We start from the raw sequence: 23,593 nt of genomic DNA, 5'->3' as shown, positions 1-23,593 counted from the left end.
CGAGATAAATCGCTCCCTACTAATATCGCTGATAAGAAACATTAAAAGTAGTGATTATTGTCGAGTGTCCGTAAGTAATTGATATTTTAAAATACTTTCGGACTTCGATAACGAAACAGTTTTCCAACGTTTCAAGTACTCATTCAAACTTTTATTTAACAAGCACGGTACGTAGTAAAACATAGTGATAACATACAGTGATAAAAAATATTTTCTTATTTTCTATTATCGTGAATATATTTGTAATAATAGTGTAATTTTTGATAATATAAGTGATAAACAAATAGAATTCACATGAAAAAATAAAAATTAGCATAGCCATAAATTTCAACAGAACTAAACAGATTAAAGTAACTTTAAATGAAATTTAATTAATGAATTGATTATTTTGCACAAAAAATTATTTAATTTAATTATTTTTAGACATTTGATCAAGTAATTTCTAATATTGAATATGAATGAAAAGAACGTTGGCATTTCAGAAGAAACATTAGTTTCTAATACTGAAGTTGTACCTGCTAAAAAGTTGCCCCAGTATATTGCCAGTTTATCAGCAACTCTTGGAGCATTAACCGTTGGTACGATATTAGGATGGACTGCTGTTGCTGGTGCTGATGGACAGAAATTAATAGATTTATATAATATAAATATTACTTCAACTGATTTTTCATGGATTGGTTCGTTAACTACACTTGGAGCAGCAGGGATATGTATACCTATTGGAATTCTTGCTGATGTAATAGGAAGAAAATATACAATGCTTCTAATGGTAGTACCTCTTACCTTAGGTTGGCTGCTTTTAATTTTTGCCAATTCTCTAACTATGTTTTTTATTGGTAGACTTATTCTTGGGTTTACTGTTGGAGCTTTTTGTGTAACGATACCTATGTATATAGCAGAGATAGCTGAAGATGAGATTCGTGGCAGACTAGGATCTTATTTTCAGTTACTTCTTGCAATAGGCGTGTCATTTGTATACATTTTAGGAAGTTTTGTAAATATGCGTGAACTGTCTATTATATCTGCCGTTGTGCCATTTATATTTTTTGGAACTTTTATATTTATGCCAGAAACACCCATGTATTATTTAAAAAAAGGCAATGAAGAGGGTGCCAAAAAAAGTTTAACTAAATTACGTGGTACTCAATACAATGTAGAGAACGAATTACGAGTATACCGAGAGTCATTAGAAGAAACCCGTGAAAAGACAACTTCTTTATTCGTATTACTTAAATCTAAGGCTGTTAAAAAAAGTTTTGTGATTTCGTATGGCCTCATGATTTTTCAACAGTTAAGCGGTGTAAATGTTTCGGCTTTTTATGCTGGTACCCTCCTTGCGGAAACTGGTGATAGTATGTTTGTTAGTTATTCGATTAGTATTATGGGTATAATACAGATATTTGCTATCTTTATAAGCACATTAGTTGTAGATCACTTAGGTAGAAGAATATTGTTAATGGTATCTGCAATATTCATGTGCTTAACAACTTTAGCTATTGGGGTGTATTTCTATCTTACAGAAATTGGAGAGGATGTTAGTGAAATTAAATGGTTACCTATAATATCTATATGTCTGTTTGGTATTATGTTTAGTATCGGTTTTGGTCCTCTCCCATGGATGATGATGGGAGAAGTATTTGCACCAGAGGTAAAAGGTATAGCTGCTAGTGGTGCTTGTGTTTTAAATTGGCTACTAGCTTTTATTGTAACTAAATTTTTTGATGATTTAAAACAAGCAATTAATGTGGGGCCTACATATTGGTTGTTTTCTGTAATCTGTGCTATTGGTACTCTCTTTGTATATATATTCGTTCCTGAAACAAAAGGCAAATCCTTGGTAGAAATTCAAAGAGAATTGAATACCTCATGATAACTTTAAAACTTACTATGAGGCTAAGTGTAGAATTAAGTATATGTAAATAAGTATATATTATTACCTACTAAAACAAATATAAGTAGAATTTTATTTAACTACGAATTTAAGTATTATGAGTATAACTGTATATATTTATTAAAAATTTGAAATTAAAAGTTACTTATGTGATACTAAGTATGTGTCATGGAGGAAACCCTGATGTCAGATCAATGGATTGGTTAACTCTAGGTCATGTTACAGCAGCATGGGGTAGAGTCATTGTATTGCAGTTATCTTTAGCAAATGGTGGAGATCTTCTTTGTCTAGAAAAGGAAGGACATAGTCCATTTCATTATGCATTGGATGGAAAATATTACAAAGCAATTGTAATACTTGGAAAATATTGTGTAAATACCATCAAGAAAGAAACCTCAACTAAATATAAAATTACATCTAATTAATAATAGAAATGTAATAGCAGAATATTCTATATCACAAAATTCTAATGAAATGTAATGATGAAAGATAATATGAGGAAGATATTATTAACTCTGCAAGCTTTGAGGAATTCTATGAATATATAAGATAAGATACATCTATAATTTTTATATTATCATACTGTGTACTTAGAACTGTGTAAGAAGATTATACAGTGATCCAAGATACTTATGACTATAATAAGAAATTATTTTATCAAGTTATATATCTATTTGTGCAAATTATATAAATTTACTTGTTTGAATTCAGTATTTCTTGATATGGTAACATAAAACGAATTGAAATTATGATATATATTTGAACACTTAAAAAATGAAAATCAAAAAACAGAAGATATTGCAATACAGAAAAATACATGGATTACAAACGATGGTCAGTGATTCATGTTTGTTATTAGTATATATGCAATAAACAACCCGTCAATTAAACCGAGATTAATCACTCTTTACTCATATCGCTGATAAGAAACAAATATTTTCAAGGTAGTGATTATTGCCGAGTGTCCACAAGTAATAGATATTTTAATATACGATCGGACTTCAATAACGAAACACTTTCTTTCAACGTTTCAAGTACTCATTCAAACTTTTATTTAACCAGCACGGTACGTAGCAAAACATAGTGATAACATATTTGCAGTGATAAAATGTTTTTAAATTATAGATCGAATTATTAGTATTTTAATAACAAACTATTTTTTCATTTTCTATTATCGTGAATGTATCTGTAATAATAGTGTAATTTTTGATAATATAAGTGATAAACAAATAGATTTCACATGAAAAAATAAAAATTAGCATAGCCATAAATTTCAACAAAACTAAACAGATTAAAGTAACTTTAAATGAAATTTAATTAATGAATTGATTATTTTGCACACAAAATTATTTAGTTTAATTATTTTTAGACATTTGATGAAGTGATTTCTAATATTGAAGATGAATGAAAAGAACGTTGGTATTTCACAAGAAACATTAGTTTCCAATACTGAAGATGTACCTGCTAAAAAGTTGCCCCAGTATATTGCCAGTTTATCATCAACTCTTGGCGCATTAGCAGTTGGTATGGTATTGGGATGGACTGCTGTTGCTGGTGCTGATGGAAAGAAATTAACAGATTCATATAATATACCTATTACTTCATCTGAATTTTCATGGATTGGTTCATTAACTACACTTGGAGCAGCAGCGATATGTATACCTATTGGAATTCTTGCTGATGTAATAGGAAGAAAATATACCATGCTTCTAATGGTAATACCATTTACCATAGGTTGGCTGGTTATAATTTTGGCCAATTCCGTAACTATGTTTTATATTGGTAGATTTATTATTGGCTTTAGTGTCGGAGCTTTTTGTGTAGCTGCACCTATGTACACAGCAGAGATAGCTGAAAATGAGATTCGTGGCAGTTTAGGATCTTATTTTCAGTTACTTCTTACAGTAGGTATTGCATTAACATACATTTTAGGAAGTTCTGTAGATATGCGTGTGCTGTCTATTGTATCTGCCGTTGTGCCATTTATATTTTTTGTAATTTTTATGTTTATGCCAGAAACACCCATCTATTATTTAAAAAAAGGCAATGAAGATGCTGCCAAAAAAAGTTTAACTAAATTACGTGGTACTCAATACAATGTAGAGAACGAATTACGTGTAAACCGAGAGGCACTAAAAGAAACTCGTGAAAAGACAACTTCTGTATTCGTATTACTTAAATCTAAAGCTACCAAGAAAAGTTTCGTGATTTCGTATGGCCTCATGTTTTTTCAACAATTAAGCGGTGTAAATGTTGTTATTTTTTATGCCAGTACCATTTTTAGTCAAGCTGGCAGTGGTATGGATGATAATTATTCCGTTATTATTATAGGTATAATACAGGTATTAGCTGTCTTTATAAGCACATTAGTTGTAGATCGTTTAGGTAGAAGAATATTGTTAATGATATCTGCAATATTCATGTGCTTAACAACTTTAGCTCTGGGGCTGTATTTCTATCTTACAGAAATTAAAGTGGATGTTAGTGCAATTCAATGGTTACCTTTAATATCTATATGTATCTTTATTGTTATGTTTAGTATTGGTTTTGGTCCTCTCCCATGGATGATGATGGGAGAAATATTTGCACCAGAGGTAAAAGGTGTAGCTGCGAGTAGTGCTTGTGTTTTAAATTGGTTACTAGCTTTTATTGTAACTAAATTTTTTGATGATTTAAAACAAGTAATGAATATGGGGCCTACATTTTGGTTGTTTTCTGTAGTTAGTGCCATTGGTACTCTCTTTGTATATATATTAGTTCCTGAAACAAAAGGCAAATCTTTGATAGAAATTCAAAGAGAATTGAATTCTTTGTGATAATTTTAAGACTTGCTACGAGTATAAGCGTAGATTTAAGAATATGTAAATATTTGTATATTATATATTCGAACAAATAAAAAGTAGAATTTCATTTAGGTATTACAGGTATAACAGTATATATCTGTTAAAATTCTACATTGTACATTTTATATAAAAGCTTACATTGTGAAATTTAGAAATAGAAGTACTCTTCTGTAGATTTATTTTATCAAGTGCTAATAATTTTATCGCTTGTTGTGTGATAAATGATGTATATCAAAGTATACATAGATATAATTTACAAATAAAAGAGATGTAATTTGTAAAAGTACATATCTATTTAAGAGTTTCTTGAGTTTTTTATGATAGTTATTCTCAAGAGTTCTCTTATTCTCATATCCACTTGAGAGTTGAAGATTTCCTCTTCAAAAGCAAAAGCCAAATCTCAGAATCTTTGAATTTTATTTATAAATTTTGTACGAAAGATATCTTGTTTCTTTATTGTGGAAAATTTCTAGACTTTGGCACGTCTGATTATAAAATAAAAATCGTGTGAGGGATTAATTATATCATGTAGTTGAGACAACGCATTACTCAGTCAGATTAAAAGCTAGTTGTTTGCAAAACGATTAAAAAGTAGTAAATTTTAGAACTTTACAGTTATGGATGGTTTGAATAGAAAATCTTGCACATGTGTTTTGAATAAAACAGTTTCGAAAGTAATCGCATTCGAAACTTCGTGGAAATCCGCCATATTTGCGGAACATAATTGCCATCTAGCGTTCATTTATTAATAAAACGTTTCAAAGGCGGGAAAGTAGCTTTGATGCTCGTTAATTATCTTATAGAAATTATAAAGACTTATAAGAAAGAATGTCAAGTCCTATGAGATCACCGGCTAGAGATAGCCCACGTAGAACTCCTAGAAGACAAACTCAGGGTTCACGATCCCCTTCTGTTTTCGGTACCCCCCGTAAGTATTTTTGTTTTTTTGTTTAAGAATTATTGTATATATTTGCTTTGATCTGTGCTATTACTGTACTCATTTTGTTAAACTTGCGTATAAGGTGCTGCAGTTAGGAATGAAGCTGACAATAATGTAGAAACTCCATTGCGATGGGGCACCAATGGTACAAGACAAAATGCTTTAAACAATGGAAATCGAGCTGCTACAATTGTTGCTTCTTCGGAACATGAAAGTGCAGCTGGTTCCAATGATCATTCAACGGATCGTTCTGGACCAATTAATGAATCAGAAAGTGGTTTACAATTGTCTTCTCCTGTTAATTATGGTACTCCTAGTTCTTTGGGATCAATTCGTACCCCAAGAAGCGGAATACGTGGTACTCCAATTCGACACAGACCTGACATTAATACAGATAGGCATTTAAGACAGTTTACGCTACAGGAACCAGTAAGAAAATGCATTATAAACAGAGTTTTAATTTTATTATTATTATTTTGCTATGATATAACATCAATTATAATAGATTCCAGAAGTTCCAAATGCTGTAAGAACATCAGAAAGCGAAACAGCAGGGCCTCATTTAGTTGTTTGGGGAACAAATGTAGTTATAAGTCAATGCAAGGAACAATTTAAACTGTTTTTCCAACGATTTATTGACCCCGATGCGGAAAATGACGAATTACCGGAAAATATGAACTTATCAGAACCCTTATATCTTCAGAAATTAGAAGAAATACATACTTTAGAAGAGCCGTATTTAAATGTTAATTGTGCTCATATAAGAGCTTTTGACAGTCACCTTTATCAACAATTAATTTCTTATCCTCAAGAAGTTATACCGACTTTAGATATGGCAGCGAATGAATTGTTCTTTGAAAAATTTCCTGCTGCAGTTCTAGAACATCAGATTCAAGTTCGTCCGTTCAACGTAGATAAAGTTAAGACCATGAGAGAATTAGATCCTACCGACGTGGATCAATTAATTACAATACCTGGCATGGTGATCAGAGTATCTACATTAATTCCGCAAATGCGGGAGGCTTATTTTAAATGCAGCGTTTGTGCCTTCACGACTCTTGTCGAAATTGAAAAGGGAAAAACCAAAGAGCCTACAATATGCGCGCATTGCACGCATAAATACTCTTTTACTTTGATACACAATTTAAGTCACTTTTCTGATAAACAAATGATAAAGTTACAAGAGGCACCTGATGAGATGCCACAAGGACAAACTCCATATACTACTGTTTTGTTTGCGCATAATAATTTAGTAGATGCAGTGATGCCTGGAGATAGAGTTTCTGTTACTGGAATTTTTAGGGCATCGACGCATAAGCCTAACTTTGAGCATAATTTACACGCTATCTATAGAACATATATTGACGTAGTTCATTTTAGAAAGCAGGACTCTAAACGGTAAGGAAAAATAATTAATTATATACAATTTATCTTCAATGTTGATTAATTATTTTAAATCATTCGTAGACTATATAATCAAGAAGATGGCAAAGAACATAATTTTACACCAGAAAGAATTGAAGTTCTGAAATCGTTATCACAAAAGAGCAATATTTATGAACAATTGGCGAAACAAATCGCTCCTAGTATATACGCGAATGACGATGTAAAGAAGGGAATTATATTACAGTTATTCGGTGGAACTAGAAAATCGTGCACTGTGTATGGCAAACATTTTCGACCTGATATTAATATATTATTATGCGGTGATCCTGGCACAAGCAAATCACAATTATTACAATACATTTACAACTTGGTACCCCGCTCTCAGTACACCAGTGGAAAAGGTATAGTAAGATGAAAATAAATGTAAATTATTAGAGTAGTTAAAAATTTGTCTGTACAATTTTATTAATCTGTGATAATTGCAGGTTCTAGTGCGGTCGGTTTAACAGCATATATAACAAAAGATCCAGAAACTAGACAATTAATATTACAAACAGGAGCATTAGGACTTGCTGATAATGGAATATGTTGTATCGATGAATTCGATAAAATGAATGAAAATGCAAGATCAGTATTACACGAAGTAATGGAACAACAAACTTTAAGTATTGCTAAAGCTGGAATTATTTGTCAGTTAAATGCTAGAACCAGTATACTTGCTGCTGCTAATCCTTGTGAATCTCAATGGAATAAAAACAAAACAGTATGTATACAAAATTTTTATCATGAAAGGAACGGGATCTATTATATTATATTACATAATTACACAATGTTTTGTAACATATATATTCTCTAGGTTATTGAAAATGTAAAATTACCGCATACTCTACTTTCTCGATTTGATCTAATTTTTTTGATATTGGATCCTCAATGCGATACATACGATAGCAAACTTGCAACTCACATGGTGTCTTTATATTATACAACTCTGGATGAAAACGAGGACGAACAAATAGATAAAAGCGTTGTTCGTGATTATTTAGCATTTGCGAAAGAACACGTTCATCCTATTCTCAACGAAGAAAGCCAACAGAGATTGATACAAGCATACGTTGATATGAGAAGAGTTGGAAGAGGACGCGGACAAATAACAGCGTATCCTAGACAATTAGAATCTTTGATACGATTATCCGAGGCGCATGCCAAAGTACGATTAAGCTCTACTGTAGAGCCACAGGATGTTGAAGAAGCTTGGAGGTTCGTAATTGAATAAAATAATACCAAGAAACATTTTAAATTGCTTCTAAACATTTCATTTGTTTCAATAGATTACACAGAGAAGCTTTGAAACAATCTGCCATCGACCCGCTAAGCGGTAAAATAGATATAAGTATCTTAACAACAGGTATATCTTCGGTATCCAGAAAAAGGAAGAAGGAATTGTGCGATGTGATTCAAAAGCTTATTGAAAAGAAGGATAAAATTCATATACTTAATCAACAAAAACTTTTGGCTGAAATAAGACAATCTTCTGAAATGGTCGGTAAACAATTTATAATTGATTTTCATATTGTGCAATATGATAAAGAAAATTATTATCTTTATTTTAGCTTATTAACAGAGACATGTTTGAAGATGCTTTAAGAGAACTACAAGACAATGGATTAATAACAATAATCGGAAAAAACAGCATCCGTATTTCTTAATTTATCACGTATCTTTTACTATTTTTATAATGAATTTAACTATAATAAGAAAAAAAATCAGTTGAACATTACATATTTTTATAACCTTAATAAATCTTATTCTGTCATAACCTGTTTTAATTGTATTCGTTATGTAAATTTAGGAAATATATTATTATCAGATGTTTAAAAAACTAACGTATTGTATCATAAATTATATTACATATTGAAAAATTTCAACACATTTGTAAAAATTCCCCTGAAAATCTACGTACTACATTGATTATCATTTCAACCATTATTTTATATATTTGATGTACTATTTAAACAAGCATGTCGAAGCTAAATTTGTTTTTAAAAATGAAGTTAATAAGAAAAATGCATAATTAAAAAAAGGATTTGGTTATGATTGATCGTGTTCATAAAAGCACCATTTTGATTCTTCCCGAGTAAATAAAAAACTCAGTCCACGATCATAATTGAGGCCACATATTGAGGTCAGGAGTGCCGTCTTCAACGAAAGATCCCACCGACTGCATTTTCATCATAAAACAAGGACACGTTACGATACATAGCTGTTCATTATAATTATTGTATTATTACACGCCTATTTTTGAATTTTCCAGTTCTCCTACCTCTTTCTGATCTATGCTTCGCCTCATTTTATGATCTTTTTCTATCTTACTTTTGACACTACTTATTTATCTCTCTTGCACCAATTTCCTTTATGTCCTCTCTCTCTATTTCACGACATTTCAACTTCTTCTCTGTCTCTCTTGATCTTTCCTGCTTTGTCGAATCGAACTAGCCTCCCTTCCTGCGAATTTACGTGGATATTTCTACTTGAGAACGGTTCCAACCTTCAGGATGCAGGCCATTAAGTGCGTTGTCGTAGGAGACGGGTGAGTATTTTCAAACTTTTCACGATCTTGTTTAATATCTTTGTTTTTCCTGTTTTTCATTCGCACCATTCGATCCAAATGATCAGCAGTGTATCCCTTGGTGGTTGGATTCACTCATGATCAAGAACTATTTTAAAGCAAGCACCACACCCGTTATTCTTTTAAACGTACATATCCTCATTTTTTACTTATTTTCAACAATTAAATAGAAAAATTGTTGTACCAGTTTGAAGTTATTAACTATTTATAGATAATTAATCACCTTAATCTTTTTCTTACACATTCATTATCCTTCTTTTCTTCTCCTTGTTTCTCTTTCTTTTCCCCATGTTTTCAATTTACTCTGAAACTTTTATTATTTCATTATTTTTAAACAACAACATAAAAATACATTGTAATTAATTCATATTCATTATAATTATTGTAAATTCATGATACAATGCGATTTGTTTGTGATGATCATACTAAATTTTTGTAAGGTCTATTTAATTTTGTTTCATTCGTTAATTTCTACAGAGCAGTAGGTAAAACGTGTCTCCTCATAAGCTACACTACTAATGCCTTCCCCGGAGAATATATCCCAACTGTATTTGACAATTATTCTGCGAATGTCATGGTGGATGGCAAACCGATAAATCTTGGTTTATGGGATACAGCTGGCCAAGAAGATTATGACAGATTAAGACCGTTATCTTATCCTCAAACAGACGTCTTTTTGATCTGTTTTTCTCTTGTTAATCCGGCCAGTTTTGAAAATGTTCGTGCTAAATGGTACCCAGAGGTGCGTCATCATTGTCCAGCTACGCCAATTATTTTAGTAGGGACTAAACTAGATTTGCGCGAAGACAAAGAGACTATCGAACGATTAAAGGACAAAAAATTGGCACCAATCACGTATCCTCAGGCATGTATTTTTTCAACATATTAATTATCTATTTATTTTCGTATAAATATCTTAATTTTTCGAAATTTTATTTCATGTTTAGGGTTTAGCGATGGCAAAAGAGATCGGTGCTGTGAAATATTTAGAATGTTCAGCGCTAACTCAAAAAGGATTGAAAACAGTATTCGACGAAGCGATCCGTGCAGTATTGTGTCCTGTTCTTCAAGTGAAACCAAAACGCAGATGTTTCCTTCTGTAATATTAAATGTCCAACGACGGTGGAGCACGTGCAAGTGTACTATCCCTCCTCCGATCGGACTCGATTGCAGCAGGAAATCTAATTTTGATTAAAACAAAAAAAAAAAGAACCCCTTTATACGGTCCATCTCTCTACAAACATCTGCCATAAAAGCGCACAAATCAATTTTTATATTGCGTATAGAAGGATAGAAGAAAACATATACGCAATTTAAGTGTTTTGGACATTAGCTAAATGTTCTGAAGAGAGGAAGGAAGCCAAATGAAAACTGAACTGATAATGTACAGTATATTAGAGTGTGTTATTAATATAATTATTACGTACGGATTGTAAGGAACTAAGCATTATTATGTATGTGCGGTTGTGTACGCACTGGATACTAATCAATTTAATAGAAGAGGTAAACCATTTTATGTCATTTTGCATTGTATATCTTAAGTAGAAAAATTTGTCTATTTTTCGAGAATGTTAGTATAGCATAGTATCAATATGAAGAAAGATACTCTAGCATTAAATTTATATCTGAAAAATTTGTTTACCATTTTTTTTGTATATTACTTTTTTTTATAAACAAGCATTTATCTCAAACGAATTGCATTTTTCCAATTAATGATTTCACTTGAAATCTGTTTACTTATAGATACAATTATATCTTACGTATTAAACAAACAATCGCAAATAACATAAAATGACTTGGACCTTTAACTAAATTGGTTGATATTACTACATACATACCATGGTATAAGATAGTCATGTAAGTTTTAGAAGTGAGCGGTAAAAGAGTGATTTTTAATTCTCTGCCTCTGCTTGTGTCTTCATGTTGCTGCAATTTTGCTGTAATTGATACGCACAACATGGATAAAGAGATTAAAAAAAAGAAAAAAAAACAACATAAAAGTTTGACATCAGAGGTGGAGAAAAATTAATATGTGTGAATGGATGTTTAAAAGAATGCATATATAAATGCCAAGAAATAAAGACAGAGGATGGAATTATTCTATAGCAAATAATTGTACATAAATGGTTCAAACTGTATTCCTATTATTATCATTTTACATGTATAAGCTACTAAATCTAAATTGAACGTTACTTGTTTTTTATATATATATTATAAATATATATAAAGTGGGGCTGGACCGAGATCTATTTCAATCGTTGCAGATCCACTGACCTGTGCAATCTATCCGGGGAATGGGGATTCAGTCCATAAAAAAAAAAAATATCATAAATACTGTAACTAAATATGCTTTATTAAATGGGTGTTTATTAAATTTTTGCATTTATTTATTATGCTGTCGTGTCGAAGAATGTATCAATCAATGTAGATATCTGTTCAGGAGTATATTTGATATACTTAGCTGGATTCTTCGAAAATGAAATTCCACGATATTTATTATGAAAATTTGTATAAAGAGGAACGATAGCTTGTTGGAGTTCCTTTCGCAACTCTTCTCGTAAACGAGCATCGGGTACAGAATAAGAACGCTGACACTTGGCCACTTCTTCTAATTCCCTTGTGAATCCCAAAAACTTTTCCTTTAAAATTTTAGCCCCTGGTTCTAGAATCATTTTTTCATTTTACAATATTCAATTTTATATGTAAAGTAAAATAAAAACTGAACCAACGTTTCAGTTTGTATTGTAAAACACTCGGGATTTTGATTTATAAGCACAAACCTGGTTCATCAAACGGTTGCTCGAGGTAACTTCGAGCTTTTGCAAAAGTAGTAGAAACGTAATTTGCTTTATTACGTAATAAAAGATCATGATATGTCTGTTCTGCGGTAGGCTCAGCCAATAATAATAGATCCATTAAAGAACTGCGACGTAGAGCATTTATAACATGATTATGATTATTTAAACGAAAAAGAGCTCGTAGCGCAACATCCGAATATGAAGTGTCACTTTTATTTACAAGCACTAAATTCAATTGTGCTAGTACCTTCTCTAAAAAATAGAAAGTTTTATGTTAATGAATTTTGTAGTTAATTCAAAATAGTTTAAAATATAAATGATACTAACTAATATAACTACCCAAAACACTTTTGTACATGTTTTCTGTTTGTCTCGTAGACGCGCTACTTTCCATATCGGTATTACGTTTCAAAACAGCTCCCGCAATGTCCGCATATTCTGCTAGTTGTTCTAGAAAAACTAGAACATTACTTGTACTTTCTGCTACGGTTCCATCTTTAGGTAAAATTGAGTTTGATTCATTTCGGACACTTTCTGCAAAATCATCCAATGTTTTTGCTCCCTATATAATATTTAATATGCATAACGTTACAATTTTATTCACGTTAAAATAAAATTTAAGAACGATAATGTATTGAAACGTACAGTTATATTCAGTGTATTCAATACAGAGGTGAATTTTGATCTGAGAGCATAATCGCAACCTTCTACTGTACGTTCTAAATCAGGTTTTAGTTCTCCAAGATGTTTCAAGATAGGAAAGATCACTAATACTGCTGAAAAATCACGTCGTACGATGCATCGTTTAGCTCTAGTTGCTATACTCTCTCCATCGTGAGCAACAAGATCCATAGCTTCGCGCACAGTAGCTTCTAAAACTTGAGCCTGTAAACTGGTTGGCAAAATTTTCGCAACCAACGATCGCTCTGCTTGCATCAGTTTGTGAAGGCCAACTGTTAATAATAAATAATTTTCCATTTCTTGTTCATCCGGTGCTGTATCCTCTACAGAATATCCAGATAATTGAGGAGGTGGTTTTCTAGATGCGGTTAACGACAATCCTAAACCAGTAGTTTGAGAAGCTTTCAATAACATTCTGCTAGCTTTTTTTTCAAGAGCATGCTGTAATCTTTTCGAAGCTTTTCTTCCGCTAATTTCTTGAATTCCCAGCGAATGTCTGTTACTGAATTTCGTTTTCTGCAAATTGATATTTAACTTAACTGATAAGAGAGCAAGAGATAAGAAATGCAATATTGTTACAATAAAGTTCTTACTGGTAGAGGACTTCCTGCGTGCGTGCTGCCACCGCTAGCGCTTCTTTGATGTTCCTTTAATAATTGTAATGATCTTAAAACGATTGCAGAGCGCACGGATGCGTAAATTTTTACGTGTTTACGGTGTCCTCTCTCTTCCAGCCATGCTGCAATTTTAAGTAAATCTCCTAAAATACTTTCCGGTAGATGACAAAGAGATTGCGGAGCATCCTCGCCGCTAGTGTCTTCGTCTGAACCGATTAAGTCCAAAAGAACAATTGGAAGAATTGGTTTACTTTGCCTAGTTAAAATATCATGAAATTCGGCGTACAAAGCATCCAATCCGATAACAAATAAACTCGTTACATTTTCTAATTCTACAGAACTAGGATTATTTTTCTGAAAATAACGTTGCGCATTGTAAAGACGATTCATTGCTTCCAGAAAACTGTCTAAACCACCAGACCCTCCAGGTCCTGCCCGTACTGTTCCTTCAACTTCCTGACACACACCATAGTAGCCAATGGCATGATCTAAAGCATTCAATGTCCGTTCTATATCTACAAAAAAAAAGAAAAAGTAATCAATATAATGAAAGAGAGAACTAAAAATTCAAAATAATGTAGTATGTACTTTGTTGTTGTGCCTGAAGAGTTCCTGTTTCGTTATAGACAGGAAGTATAGTACGACGTAATGTTGCAAGACGTTGTTCCAAAGAAGATAAAATTCCAACAACATTACTAGTTAATTTTCTACTTCGTTCTTCTGCATCTTTCAATGCTTCTAGCGAAGCAAGCTCTGTCTCTAATTTGCATTGTATTTCAAATCTACGTTCAGAAGTATTCACTCTTGTAGCGTGCATCATTTTATCTGCAGAACATAGAATGTAACATAAATTAGGATGAATTAAAAATCATAATACACTTACCATAATACAGTTACCTGTTTCTAATTTTATATTTTCAGAATGTTCATAATCTCATAAATAATTTGTAAATATTACTATATAATTTTATAACATTTATTGTTATTAATATCATTCATCTTATGAAGCAAAAATAAACATTTCTTTCCATACCACCTAAACATGAAGGGTGATGAAGGGTATCAACAGTTACAGTTACACTGGGTTAGACTGACACTACATCCTCGATAAAATCACTACTTGCGGTTAAAACGCCCGTAGCGCCCGTGTTTTGCAATCCACTTACCAACCGTGCTTATTGCGGTCGGTTCACTTGCTTCTCGCTTATCTTGTGACGTTTACAAGCAACTGGACCGGTAAATACAGGCTGATCGTGGTCGTTTTGGGCGCTAGTGGACTTTACTCCTATAAAGTATTTACATACAATAACCTGCTGTTTGCCTAATCATGTAATCTTTATTTATCTTTATTTAAAATGAAATGTTACCTAATAAAGTATATCTTTTAATTTATCTATTCAATTGATCTATATAACAGTCATTTTATTATTTAAAATTTTTCAGAAGCAACAATAATATGGACAAACCAGTATCATCAGATATTGTACTTATTGCAGGCAATTCTCATCCAGAGTTAGCTAACCTTATTGCTAAGTAAGTTCTCATAGATATGCATTTTATTACATTTTCTCATGTTAAATCTAATCTTCTTAATTTAAAGCCGATTAGGTGTTAAACATGGAGGATGCTCCGTATATCACAAGTCAAACCGTGAAACTATGGTTGAAATTGGAGATTCTGTACGGAGCAAAGATCTTTACATTATTCAAACTGGAACAAAGGATGTGAACAATAACATAATGGAGCTTTTGATCATGGCTTATGCTTGCAAAACTTCATCTGCAAAAAATATTGTCGGTGTTATTCCTTATTTACCATACTCTAAACAGTGCAAAATGCGTAAACGAGGATGCATAGTTTCTAAGCTGCTAGCAAAGATGCTATGCAAGAGCGGTTTAACTCATATAATTACAATGGACCTGCATCAAAAAGAAATACAAGGATTTTTTGATGTACCAGTTGATAATTTACGTGCTAGTCCATTTTTACTACAATATATTCAAGAATCTGTATGTAAATGCCGTTCCTCGAATTAATTACAGTATTTTTATTTTCTAATTTAAATATCGTTTAATTAGATTCCAGATTATCATAATTCAGTGATAGTCGCAAGAAATCCTGGCAGTGCGAAAAAAGCAACTAGTTACGCGGAAAGATTACGATTGGGAATAGCGGTAATCCATGGAGAACAAAGGGAAGCCGAATCGGATATGAATGATGGGCGTTACTCTCCTCCGGCTCTGGCTTCGCGAACTATGGAAGTCGGAGTTGGTGTTCCGATGCATCCAGCAAAAGAAAAGCCACCGATTAATGTTGTAGGGGATGTCGGTGGACGTATAGCCATTATGGTGGTATGTAAATAATTGAGTCCATGAAAGAATTATATAACAAAGTGTTAAGCAATTCGATTACAGGATGACATGATAGATGATGTTCAATCTTATGTAGCTGCAGCCGAAGTTCTTAAGGAAAGAGGAGCGTGTAAAATTTATGTTTTAGCCACACATGGTCTCCTAAGCTCTGATGCTCCGAGATTAATAGAAGAATCTCCGATTGACGAGGTAATATGGTACATAAAAATATCATAAAATCCGATTAAAAGAGTTACTGTACACGTAGAGGTATTTTATAAATCAAATTTTTAATTATTATTTGTAGGTTGTTGTTACAAATACAGTTCCTCATGATGTTCAAAAGATGCAATGTCCGAAAATAAAGACTGTTGATATCAGTATTCTGCTAGCAGAGGCTATTAGACGTATTCACAATAAGGAGTCTATGTCGTACTTGTTCAAAAATGTTACTCTAGAAGATTAAAACCAATATTTTAATTACACTGAGAGTTTCCGTAGCCGGGGACCATATTTAAGACATATCTATCAAATTTTCTTTATTATTTAACGTAACAAAGGACCAAACGTGCTAGTCCCGTTTTAATTTAAATAGAATTGCTTCAAGATTTTCGTATATCAAAGGTTCTGTATAGACGTATTAAATACATTCTATTTGATGAACTGACACTGGATATACATATTATAAGCTTTCATGTTAATTCTAATTCTATGCTATGATCTATAAAGTTTACGTGTCGTATTCAAGAAATAATTGGTGCATTTTTGAATGTAAGTATTTTAAAATGTAAAGTAGTAGTGTAAATTAAAAGAGAAAAAAGTAGAATAACTCTTTTATTTCCTTTAATTTAAATATACATATAATTAGTAAACATTTGAAATAGAACAATTAGATCAATAAAAATGTTGCTATGGGAATACATAAACTATGTAAACAGTTCTGAACTTACTTTGGATTAACATACTGAGATAAAGTTGTTGAAAATGTCGATGGAAATTCCGAATTACGAATTTACGAGAATGTGTGTTGCCTTACAATCGGAAGAAAAAAAACGAAGAATACAAGGCCTAAAGGAAATTCTAAAGTTTTTCGAACTGCAACAATCTGAGAATGAAATTTTGAAATTATGGGATGTTATAAACAAAGTTTTGTTAAGAATTCTTAACGATTCAGCCGAAGTTTGTCGTGATCAAACATTAGAAATTATTCGATTATTTATAATTAATTTAACACCTAATGATAAATATATTATGTACTTACTTCCAATTTTATCCAGAAGATTAGGTTCTTCTGAACAAATAGAAACTTCAGAAGAAGTAAGATTAAAATCCGTAGTATTATTAAAAACAATAATATTAAAATATGAAAACTTACTAGCATCGTATATTGATGATTTAGTCAAAATTCTGATACGTACAGTGGTAGATAATTATCCACTTGTTAAAAGAGAAAGCTGTAATTGTATATCTGAATTTGCAAAAAATTTATCAAGATATTTTTACACACAGTCAGAAACTTTGGTAAAACCAATTTTAAGTAACTTTGCACATCAACATTATAAAATTAGAATTGCCTCTATTAGAACAATAGGAGATTTAATTCAATATGGTAATAGTAAATCTTTAGAAGAAGTTGCTACACCTTTAGCAGAAAGATTATTTGATCAAAATGGACTGGTTAGAACAGGTACATAATGTTTTTTTGTTCTATCGCAATGGTACATACTTTTTACAATTCGTATGTGTTATTTTGCAGCTGTAATAGAGATAGCAGGCTGTTGGCTTTTAAAATTAAAAGACCGATATAGTTGGTGGCATAAAATCCTTCCATTACTATTAACAGGCCTTCATGATGAATTAGAAGAAATTAGAGAGAAAGCTGCAAAATTTTGGGATACCGTAGGACGATCTTACATAGAAGAAAATCAGAATGATGAAAAATTGAAAGATAAATTGGATTTTCTCACCGAAGATCGTCATCACTATCCTAATGGTAAGTTGATTCAATAAATTACAACAAGTGAATATTATATATGGTGTTTCAAATTTGTTGCAGTTGTTAGACCAAATCTAGGATGTCGTGTAATAGCGCAACAAACTTTTAGTAAATTAATAAATGGAATAAATTTAGAATTAGGAGACTGGATTGCCGATATAAGGGTACGAACTGCCCAGTTACTTTGTGTCTTTATTTTAAACATAGAAGAAGATGTGACCCAACATATTGGAAAACTTTTACCTTCTATGTATCGGTAAATATGTGGCTTTTAAAATATTAATCAAGGTAGCTTTGTAATAAGCACATTTTTGTTCGATAGAGCTTGTAACGACGAAGATTACAGGGTTGTAGAAATTGTAGAAAGAGCAGCAGAATATTTAGGATATTTTGTACATCCAAAAAGCTGCTGTCATTTAATCATTCCTACTCTTGAAGAAACTTTATCCGTGGGTCATTTAAAAGTATTTTCAGCAATTTTAAAAGGTAGCGAACGTAGTGCACTTGTTCCATTACTGAAAGATATTGCAAAATTTTTACAACAATCGCATATCTGTCAAAGTAAAAAGACAACATACCAGAAACAAATACTTTCATGTTGTCATTCTTTAATTTTAATATGCAAAGAGGTATGTTATTCAATTTATATTTTTTAGATGACAAATTTTCTTATTTTCTATATTAATAAATTGAATAATTTTCAGGATTGTAAAATTATATCACAGGATTTATTTATAACGATATTTACTGCTTTATCGATGGCACATGAAAATCATGTAAAATTGGAGGCAAGAGAATTATTAAATACCGTTGCAAATATTAGTTCCTATGAGAACGTTGAGAAATTCTGCAACGAAAACATAAGAGACTTAATTTTATCGTTTCCTGATTGTAAGTCATGGACAGTTCATACTCCAGAAAGCCAAATTTTCTGCGGATGTTTGACTTACATCGGACAGATTTTAATTGTCAATATCGACATTATGTTACCAATCCTAAAAGAAACTATGACGAACGATGCTAATCCTGAACTACGATTAAAACATTTCATTTTACTGTCAGAGTATTTCAGTCAAGGATCACTGAATGAAATTATGGATATAAAATGCTTCAATCAATTTTTAGAAGATTGTATATTTCCTGGATTAATTTGGTCTGCCGGAAGAGCTGCCGAAGCTATACGCACAGCTGCATTATCTTGTTTATGTACCATATTGGATAAATATGAAAAAGAACTCATTACAGAAAAGATTAAACATTTGGATGAGGAAAACATTTGTTCAATACTTGATAAAATAATGCCTGCTTTGATTAGCCTTGCAGATGACAATTCCAAAAAAAGTAGATTATATTCTCTACAAACTATGCATTTGATAATGTGTATTAGAAAAAGATTTCATTATCAGACAGAAGAATACATTCATAAAATATATCCTGTGCTTTTAAAAAGACTCGACGATGGGTGTGATGATATTAGATTAGCTTCATTAGAGGCTCTAATAAAACTTTGGAATACAATCCCTGAGGATTATAACTTACATTTTAACAAAGGACATATAGATACTTTGTATACTTCAATTATAATATATTTAGATGATCCAGAAAATGAGTTTCAGAATCTTATATTAGGTAACAACATAATATTGATAAATTAATTTATGAAATACATATTTGTACGCACAATAACAGTATATTAAATATGTTTTAGGTAGCTTAAAAGAATTAGCAAAAGTGCATCCAGAGTTATTGTACCAGAAACTTCAAAATTGTAAAACAAATTTTAGAAATCAAAAAGACATAGAGATACTTCTAGAACATTGCCAGCATATTTTAAAGAATAATTACAACTAAAAATTTCACTAAATATACATGCACATGTTTATTTCGTTTAAACAAGGGTACCTTTATGTTGCAAAAATTAGTTGCTAATTTATTTTTTTATTCAACAAATTATGTATTGTCATACACATATGTATAATGAAGAGTATATAGTTTAATAAATATTAAATTCAATATTTATATAATGAAAGAAGGTAATGAAAATACACATTAGATAAATTAGGATATACATATTAAAACTTAATGTATAAACAAAGTACTTTTGTTTTCATACAAAATAATAAACGTTAACCTTAAAATCTATGAATACAGGAAGTACCCGCCCTTTTAAAGTCGCCATATTGTCCATGTCTTTCGTTTTGAGAAGCGAATCACAAAGGGGTGGCAAACAGGATTAAGAAATTGCCGATAATTCCGTAGGTTTTCGTTTTTCAATCTTCGTTCTATTACTTTATAGTCACAGTAAGTGTATTATCTAAATATTTTAGCATTCTTGTAACTAAAATATTTTTTAACTATTATTTTTTCATAGATTTCTAGGTTCAGCCAAACACTTTTTACCGTCCTGTCATTTTTCTGTTTTTACATCTTGTTTTCTTCTGATTACGCATATTTAACAATCCTTTAATATGCCTTTGGGACTTTTTCGTAACATAGAATCATATAAAACAGCTAAACCAAACATAATTTAATATTAATTTTCCAGTATTTGATCCATCTAAAAATATTCTATGGAAACATCTATGCTACAATGAATGTCATTTATCTATGTGTATACATGTATTTGAACTTCAATAATTGGTTATTAAATCACTATCTTGAGGTGTATTAATTACTTAAAAATCTTCATATCAGTTATATTTTTAAGGTTAATAACTGTTAACAATTTTTCTTCTTCCGATTCTAAAATAAGTTTCTAACATAAACAGAATTATATTAGTTAAATAGAGTTCTTGCAACACCTGTTGCATGATACATTTAATAGAAAGTACTTTAAATGTATAAACATATGGCAATGAAGTAACTGAACTACAGTATTAATGACTCATTAATATATTTTTACTATAGTAAAAATGTCAGAGATTAACACGGATCACATTGATTCGGTAGAAGAGGAAATAGAAGTAGAATCTAATTATAAGCCTCCACCAGAAAAAACGATAGAGCAAATTTTAGAAGCAGACAAAGAGGATGAAAGTTTACGTAAATATAAAGAAACACTTTTAGGAGAAGCAAAATCTGGAGGTGTTATTGTAGGTGGGCATTTTATTAATTGTTTAAAACAATTCAATTAAAGAAAATGATAAGCAGAAGAATAATATTTAAACATTTTTGTAGATCCAAATGATCCAAGAAAAGTAATAGTTAAAAAATTAGCACTTTGCGTGGCAGATCGACCAGATATGGAATTAGATTTAACAGGTGACCTTTCTCAGCTAAAGAAACAAACGTTTGTAATAAAAGAAGGTGTTAGTTACAGAATCAGGATTGACTTCATTGTGCAACGTGAAATTGTACATGGTCTGAAATATGTTCAAAAAACTTACCGCCTTGGAGTACCTGGTAAGGTTTTTATTCAAGATTGAATGCTCATAATTTGATCAATTTTTCATATTTCATTTAGAGCTTGAAATTACGTTTATTTTAAATAGTAAGAGTAATCTGTTACTTTATGGTTTTTCTTTAATGCTTTCCTAAATAGGTGTAACAGGTACATCTAAGATTTGACATATACAAAAACAAATCTATGGATGTCGAAAGATTAATTATTAATTTTTCTCTTATATTATTTTTCAGTGGATAAGATGATGCATATGGTGGGTTCTTATCCACCGAAAACAGAAATACAGTCTTATACTACTCCAACAGAGGATGCACCAGCTGGAGTAATGGCACGTGGTTCTTATAGTGTAAGCTCCTTGTTTACTGATGATGACAAACATGAACATCTGAAGTGGGAATGGTCATTTGAAATTAAGAAAGATTGGAAAGAATAAGCTTCTTTTCTTAATGAGAAAGCTTTATAATGATTGCAATTAAAATAAGAATGCCAAAAGGGACTCTAATTTTTATAGATATTCAGTCATAATATGATGCCATAACTGTATTTTTAAGTAATAAGAGAAAGAGTAACATTGATATTTATTTAGATACTTTTCCTAAATTGTAAAACCTTGAAAGTAAACAATTGGATATACAAGTGTATCATATATACGACATACGTGCGTGTTTGCGATGTGCATGCGTGTGCACGCACGCGTTGTGTATACAACACATATACATACATACTAAAATCACAGTAGAAATCACATCTTAATTGTTAGATCATGCGCATCAATCAGTATTTGGTTACCTTTATAATGTGGTTTCCATATTTTCACTTTAACTATTTCCTTTAACATTATTTTATTGATGTAAGATATTTTTAAAATGATGTCTGTGACATTTTACTAGAGAGAACTTCCTTGATTTAGATCATAAAAATATACATATTAATTAAGAAAAAATCATTTAAAAACAATGCATTTTCGATGTAACAAAGTGTTGCTATCGTTTTCTGGAATTGATCTATCGGGTTCAATTTTAATATAGAAAACTGAAAATATCAGAAAAAACCTTAAGATGTTAGCAAATATTATGGTTGAAAATATTGATTGCCAATACAAAAAGTTTGATATATTTATTATAAATATTTCCCTGTATTATGCATCACGTCTTACTTTTTAGGTTTATCAAATTCGTGCTGATACTATGATTACTTTCAAAGCACAAAATTTTGAATTACAGTAGAATCAAAGAAATGAAATCTGAGTTCAACATAATTTATAGAAAGCAAACTGAATATATGCTTATTGTTACACGTTTGTTGTGGGTAATGGAATGTACTAAATTTATGCATTTAACATGAATTCCTTTTTAAGTGTATATATATGGTCTTTGATTTCGGTTAAAAAGGTTAAAGAAGACTGTTATTTATATAAAAGTGTACTAATTTACTTCTCTGCTCTTTATATTTTCTTAAGTAACAAGAATGAAATGGGATTAAAATTTTCTCTTCGTTAATAGGACCAGTCAAATATTAGAATTAAAAAGTAAACAAAAAATTAAATATTTGGAAAATTATTGCAATTCCAATTAAAATATTTCTTTTATATGAATATCAAGCATTTTTAACCTATAATTTTAAGGTTACTTCCTGTACGTATATAAATAGCATTTTAGTAAGAATAAATAAAATTGAAATTGTATGAAAATTTTTTTTAGAAAATTATGTTTTATAATTTTAAATAATAATTCTGTATTTAAAATTAATTATATTTCCTTAATAAACCTAAAAGTTTTCAAATTGGGAAACTGAATAGATTAACCTCCTTTACTGATTACTGTAGTAGTAACTTAAGATTGTAAATGATTTATGTATGTATTTAGTTCAGTTATTGCAAATTGGTTTCAACTTTTTAGTTCTAATAAGTTCTTAAGAAGGTACATAACAAATTAATATATTATAATTTTATTTTGCGTATTTCTTCCGATATTAAAGAAATTGAGCTGCAAAATATTTGCCAATTTATGAGATTTATTAATACAATATATAAAATACAGCAGATGGTAAACGGATTCTTCT

General features: G+C 30.9%; 8 protein-coding genes and 1 long non-coding RNA gene across 17 annotated transcripts; 7 read left to right on the top strand and 2 right to left on the bottom strand.

The window, feature by feature from the left end:
* The first annotated feature begins 75 nt into the window (after window positions 1-75).
* LOC123988266 (facilitated trehalose transporter Tret1-like) lies at window positions 76-2,176 on the top strand. The gene is made up of 2 exons (XM_046287553.1): window positions 76-167; window positions 424-2,176. The coding sequence occupies exon 2, from the start codon at window positions 455-457 to the stop codon at window positions 1,868-1,870; it is 1,416 nt and encodes a 471-aa protein (XP_046143509.1). The 5' UTR covers window positions 76-167; window positions 424-454; the 3' UTR covers window positions 1,871-2,176.
* Window positions 2,177-2,198: 22 nt separating this feature from the next.
* LOC114873357 (facilitated trehalose transporter Tret1-like) lies at window positions 2,199-4,801 on the top strand. Its single transcript, XM_046287552.1, has 3 exons — window positions 2,199-2,725; window positions 2,836-2,957; window positions 3,261-4,801. The coding sequence occupies exon 3, from the start codon at window positions 3,292-3,294 to the stop codon at window positions 4,705-4,707; it is 1,416 nt and encodes a 471-aa protein (XP_046143508.1). The 5' UTR covers window positions 2,199-2,725; window positions 2,836-2,957; window positions 3,261-3,291; the 3' UTR covers window positions 4,708-4,801.
* On the bottom strand, window positions 3,650-5,431 carry LOC123988267. Of its 2 annotated transcripts, none has more exons than XR_006829816.1 (4): window positions 5,348-5,431; window positions 4,593-4,651; window positions 3,817-3,917; window positions 3,650-3,742 (listed from the first exon to the last, which is right to left on the bottom strand). It is a non-coding gene; the product is annotated as an uncharacterized LOC123988267 (long non-coding RNA). The 2 variants fall into 2 exon arrangements; XR_006829815.1 differs by lacking the exon at window positions 5,348-5,431 and adding an exon at window positions 4,873-5,341.
* A 27-nt stretch (window positions 5,432-5,458) lies between these two features.
* On the top strand, window positions 5,459-8,876 carry LOC114873398 (DNA replication licensing factor MCM4). Its single transcript, XM_029181675.2, has 8 exons — window positions 5,459-5,662; window positions 5,757-6,103; window positions 6,180-7,072; window positions 7,142-7,461; window positions 7,546-7,823; window positions 7,917-8,317; window positions 8,389-8,599; window positions 8,671-8,876. Exons 1-8 carry the CDS (start codon window positions 5,563-5,565, stop codon window positions 8,764-8,766), a joined length of 2,646 nt encoding a protein of 881 aa, XP_029037508.1. The 5' UTR covers window positions 5,459-5,562; the 3' UTR covers window positions 8,767-8,876.
* Window positions 8,877-9,271: 395 nt separating this feature from the next.
* On the top strand, window positions 9,272-12,060 carry LOC114873412 (ras-related protein Rac1). Its single transcript, XM_029181714.2, has 3 exons — window positions 9,272-9,647; window positions 10,164-10,551; window positions 10,634-12,060. The coding sequence occupies exons 1-3, from the start codon at window positions 9,613-9,615 to the stop codon at window positions 10,787-10,789; spliced, it is 579 nt and encodes a 192-aa protein (XP_029037547.1). The 5' UTR covers window positions 9,272-9,612; the 3' UTR covers window positions 10,790-12,060.
* On the bottom strand, window positions 12,019-14,905 carry LOC114873401 (exocyst complex component 7). Of its 3 annotated transcripts, none has more exons than XM_029181681.2 (7): window positions 14,816-14,905; window positions 14,371-14,607; window positions 13,759-14,297; window positions 13,130-13,681; window positions 12,812-13,046; window positions 12,467-12,736; window positions 12,019-12,348 (listed from the first exon to the last, which is right to left on the bottom strand). In XM_029181681.2, exons 2-7 carry the CDS (start codon window positions 14,600-14,602, stop codon window positions 12,077-12,079), a joined length of 2,100 nt encoding a protein of 699 aa, XP_029037514.1. In that variant the 5' UTR covers window positions 14,603-14,607; window positions 14,816-14,905; the 3' UTR covers window positions 12,019-12,076. The 3 variants fall into 3 exon arrangements, with proteins under 3 accessions (XP_029037514.1, XP_029037513.1, XP_029037512.1); XM_029181680.2 differs by having other exon boundaries at window positions 14,666-14,853; XM_029181679.2 differs by lacking the exon at window positions 14,816-14,905 and adding an exon at window positions 14,680-14,716.
* A 72-nt stretch (window positions 14,906-14,977) lies between these two features.
* On the top strand, window positions 14,978-16,616 carry LOC114873406 (phosphoribosyl pyrophosphate synthase-associated protein 2). 3 transcript variants are annotated; one of them, XM_029181703.2, is made up of 6 exons: window positions 14,978-15,074; window positions 15,226-15,315; window positions 15,383-15,791; window positions 15,861-16,133; window positions 16,197-16,343; window positions 16,441-16,616. In XM_029181703.2, the coding sequence occupies exons 2-6, from the start codon at window positions 15,239-15,241 to the stop codon at window positions 16,597-16,599; spliced, it is 1,065 nt and encodes a 354-aa protein (XP_029037536.1). In that variant the 5' UTR covers window positions 14,978-15,074; window positions 15,226-15,238; the 3' UTR covers window positions 16,600-16,616. The 3 variants fall into 3 exon arrangements, with proteins under 3 accessions (XP_029037536.1, XP_029037533.1, XP_029037534.1); XM_029181700.2 differs by having other exon boundaries at window positions 14,988-15,157; XM_029181701.2 differs by having other exon boundaries at window positions 14,998-15,111.
* Window positions 16,617-17,054: 438 nt separating this feature from the next.
* Window positions 17,055-20,384, top strand: LOC114873411 (dynein axonemal assembly factor 5). Of its 2 annotated transcripts, XR_006829814.1 has the most exons (7): window positions 17,055-17,820; window positions 17,890-18,126; window positions 18,190-18,385; window positions 18,452-18,758; window positions 18,834-19,758; window positions 19,838-20,162; window positions 20,281-20,384. XR_006829814.1 is itself a non-coding variant. In XM_029181713.2 (6 exons), the coding sequence occupies exons 1-6, from the start codon at window positions 17,118-17,120 to the stop codon at window positions 19,978-19,980; spliced, it is 2,511 nt and encodes an 836-aa protein (XP_029037546.2). In that variant the 5' UTR covers window positions 17,055-17,117; the 3' UTR covers window positions 19,981-20,384. The 2 variants fall into 2 exon arrangements, 1 of the variants encoding a protein (XP_029037546.2); XM_029181713.2 differs by having other exon boundaries at window positions 19,838-20,384.
* Window positions 20,300-22,107, top strand: LOC123987617 (rho GDP-dissociation inhibitor 2). 3 transcript variants are annotated; one of them, XM_029181711.2, is made up of 4 exons: window positions 20,300-20,384; window positions 21,037-21,225; window positions 21,307-21,531; window positions 21,766-22,107. In XM_029181711.2, exons 2-4 carry the CDS (start codon window positions 21,042-21,044, stop codon window positions 21,963-21,965), a joined length of 609 nt encoding a protein of 202 aa, XP_029037544.1. In that variant the 5' UTR covers window positions 20,300-20,384; window positions 21,037-21,041; the 3' UTR covers window positions 21,966-22,107. The 3 variants fall into 3 exon arrangements, with proteins under 3 accessions (XP_029037544.1, XP_029037543.1, XP_029037545.1); XM_029181710.2 differs by having other exon boundaries at window positions 20,317-20,430; XM_029181712.2 differs by lacking the exon at window positions 20,300-20,384 and adding an exon at window positions 20,457-20,836.
* The last annotated feature ends 1,486 nt before the right edge of the window (window positions 22,108-23,593 follow it).

Source organism: Osmia bicornis, chromosome 10 (genome assembly GCF_907164935.1).
Source record: "Osmia bicornis bicornis chromosome 10, iOsmBic2.1, whole genome shotgun sequence".
NCBI classification, from domain to species: Eukaryota; Metazoa; Arthropoda; class Insecta; order Hymenoptera; family Megachilidae; genus Osmia; species Osmia bicornis.
This window is presented reverse-complemented; position numbering and strand designations above follow the sequence as displayed.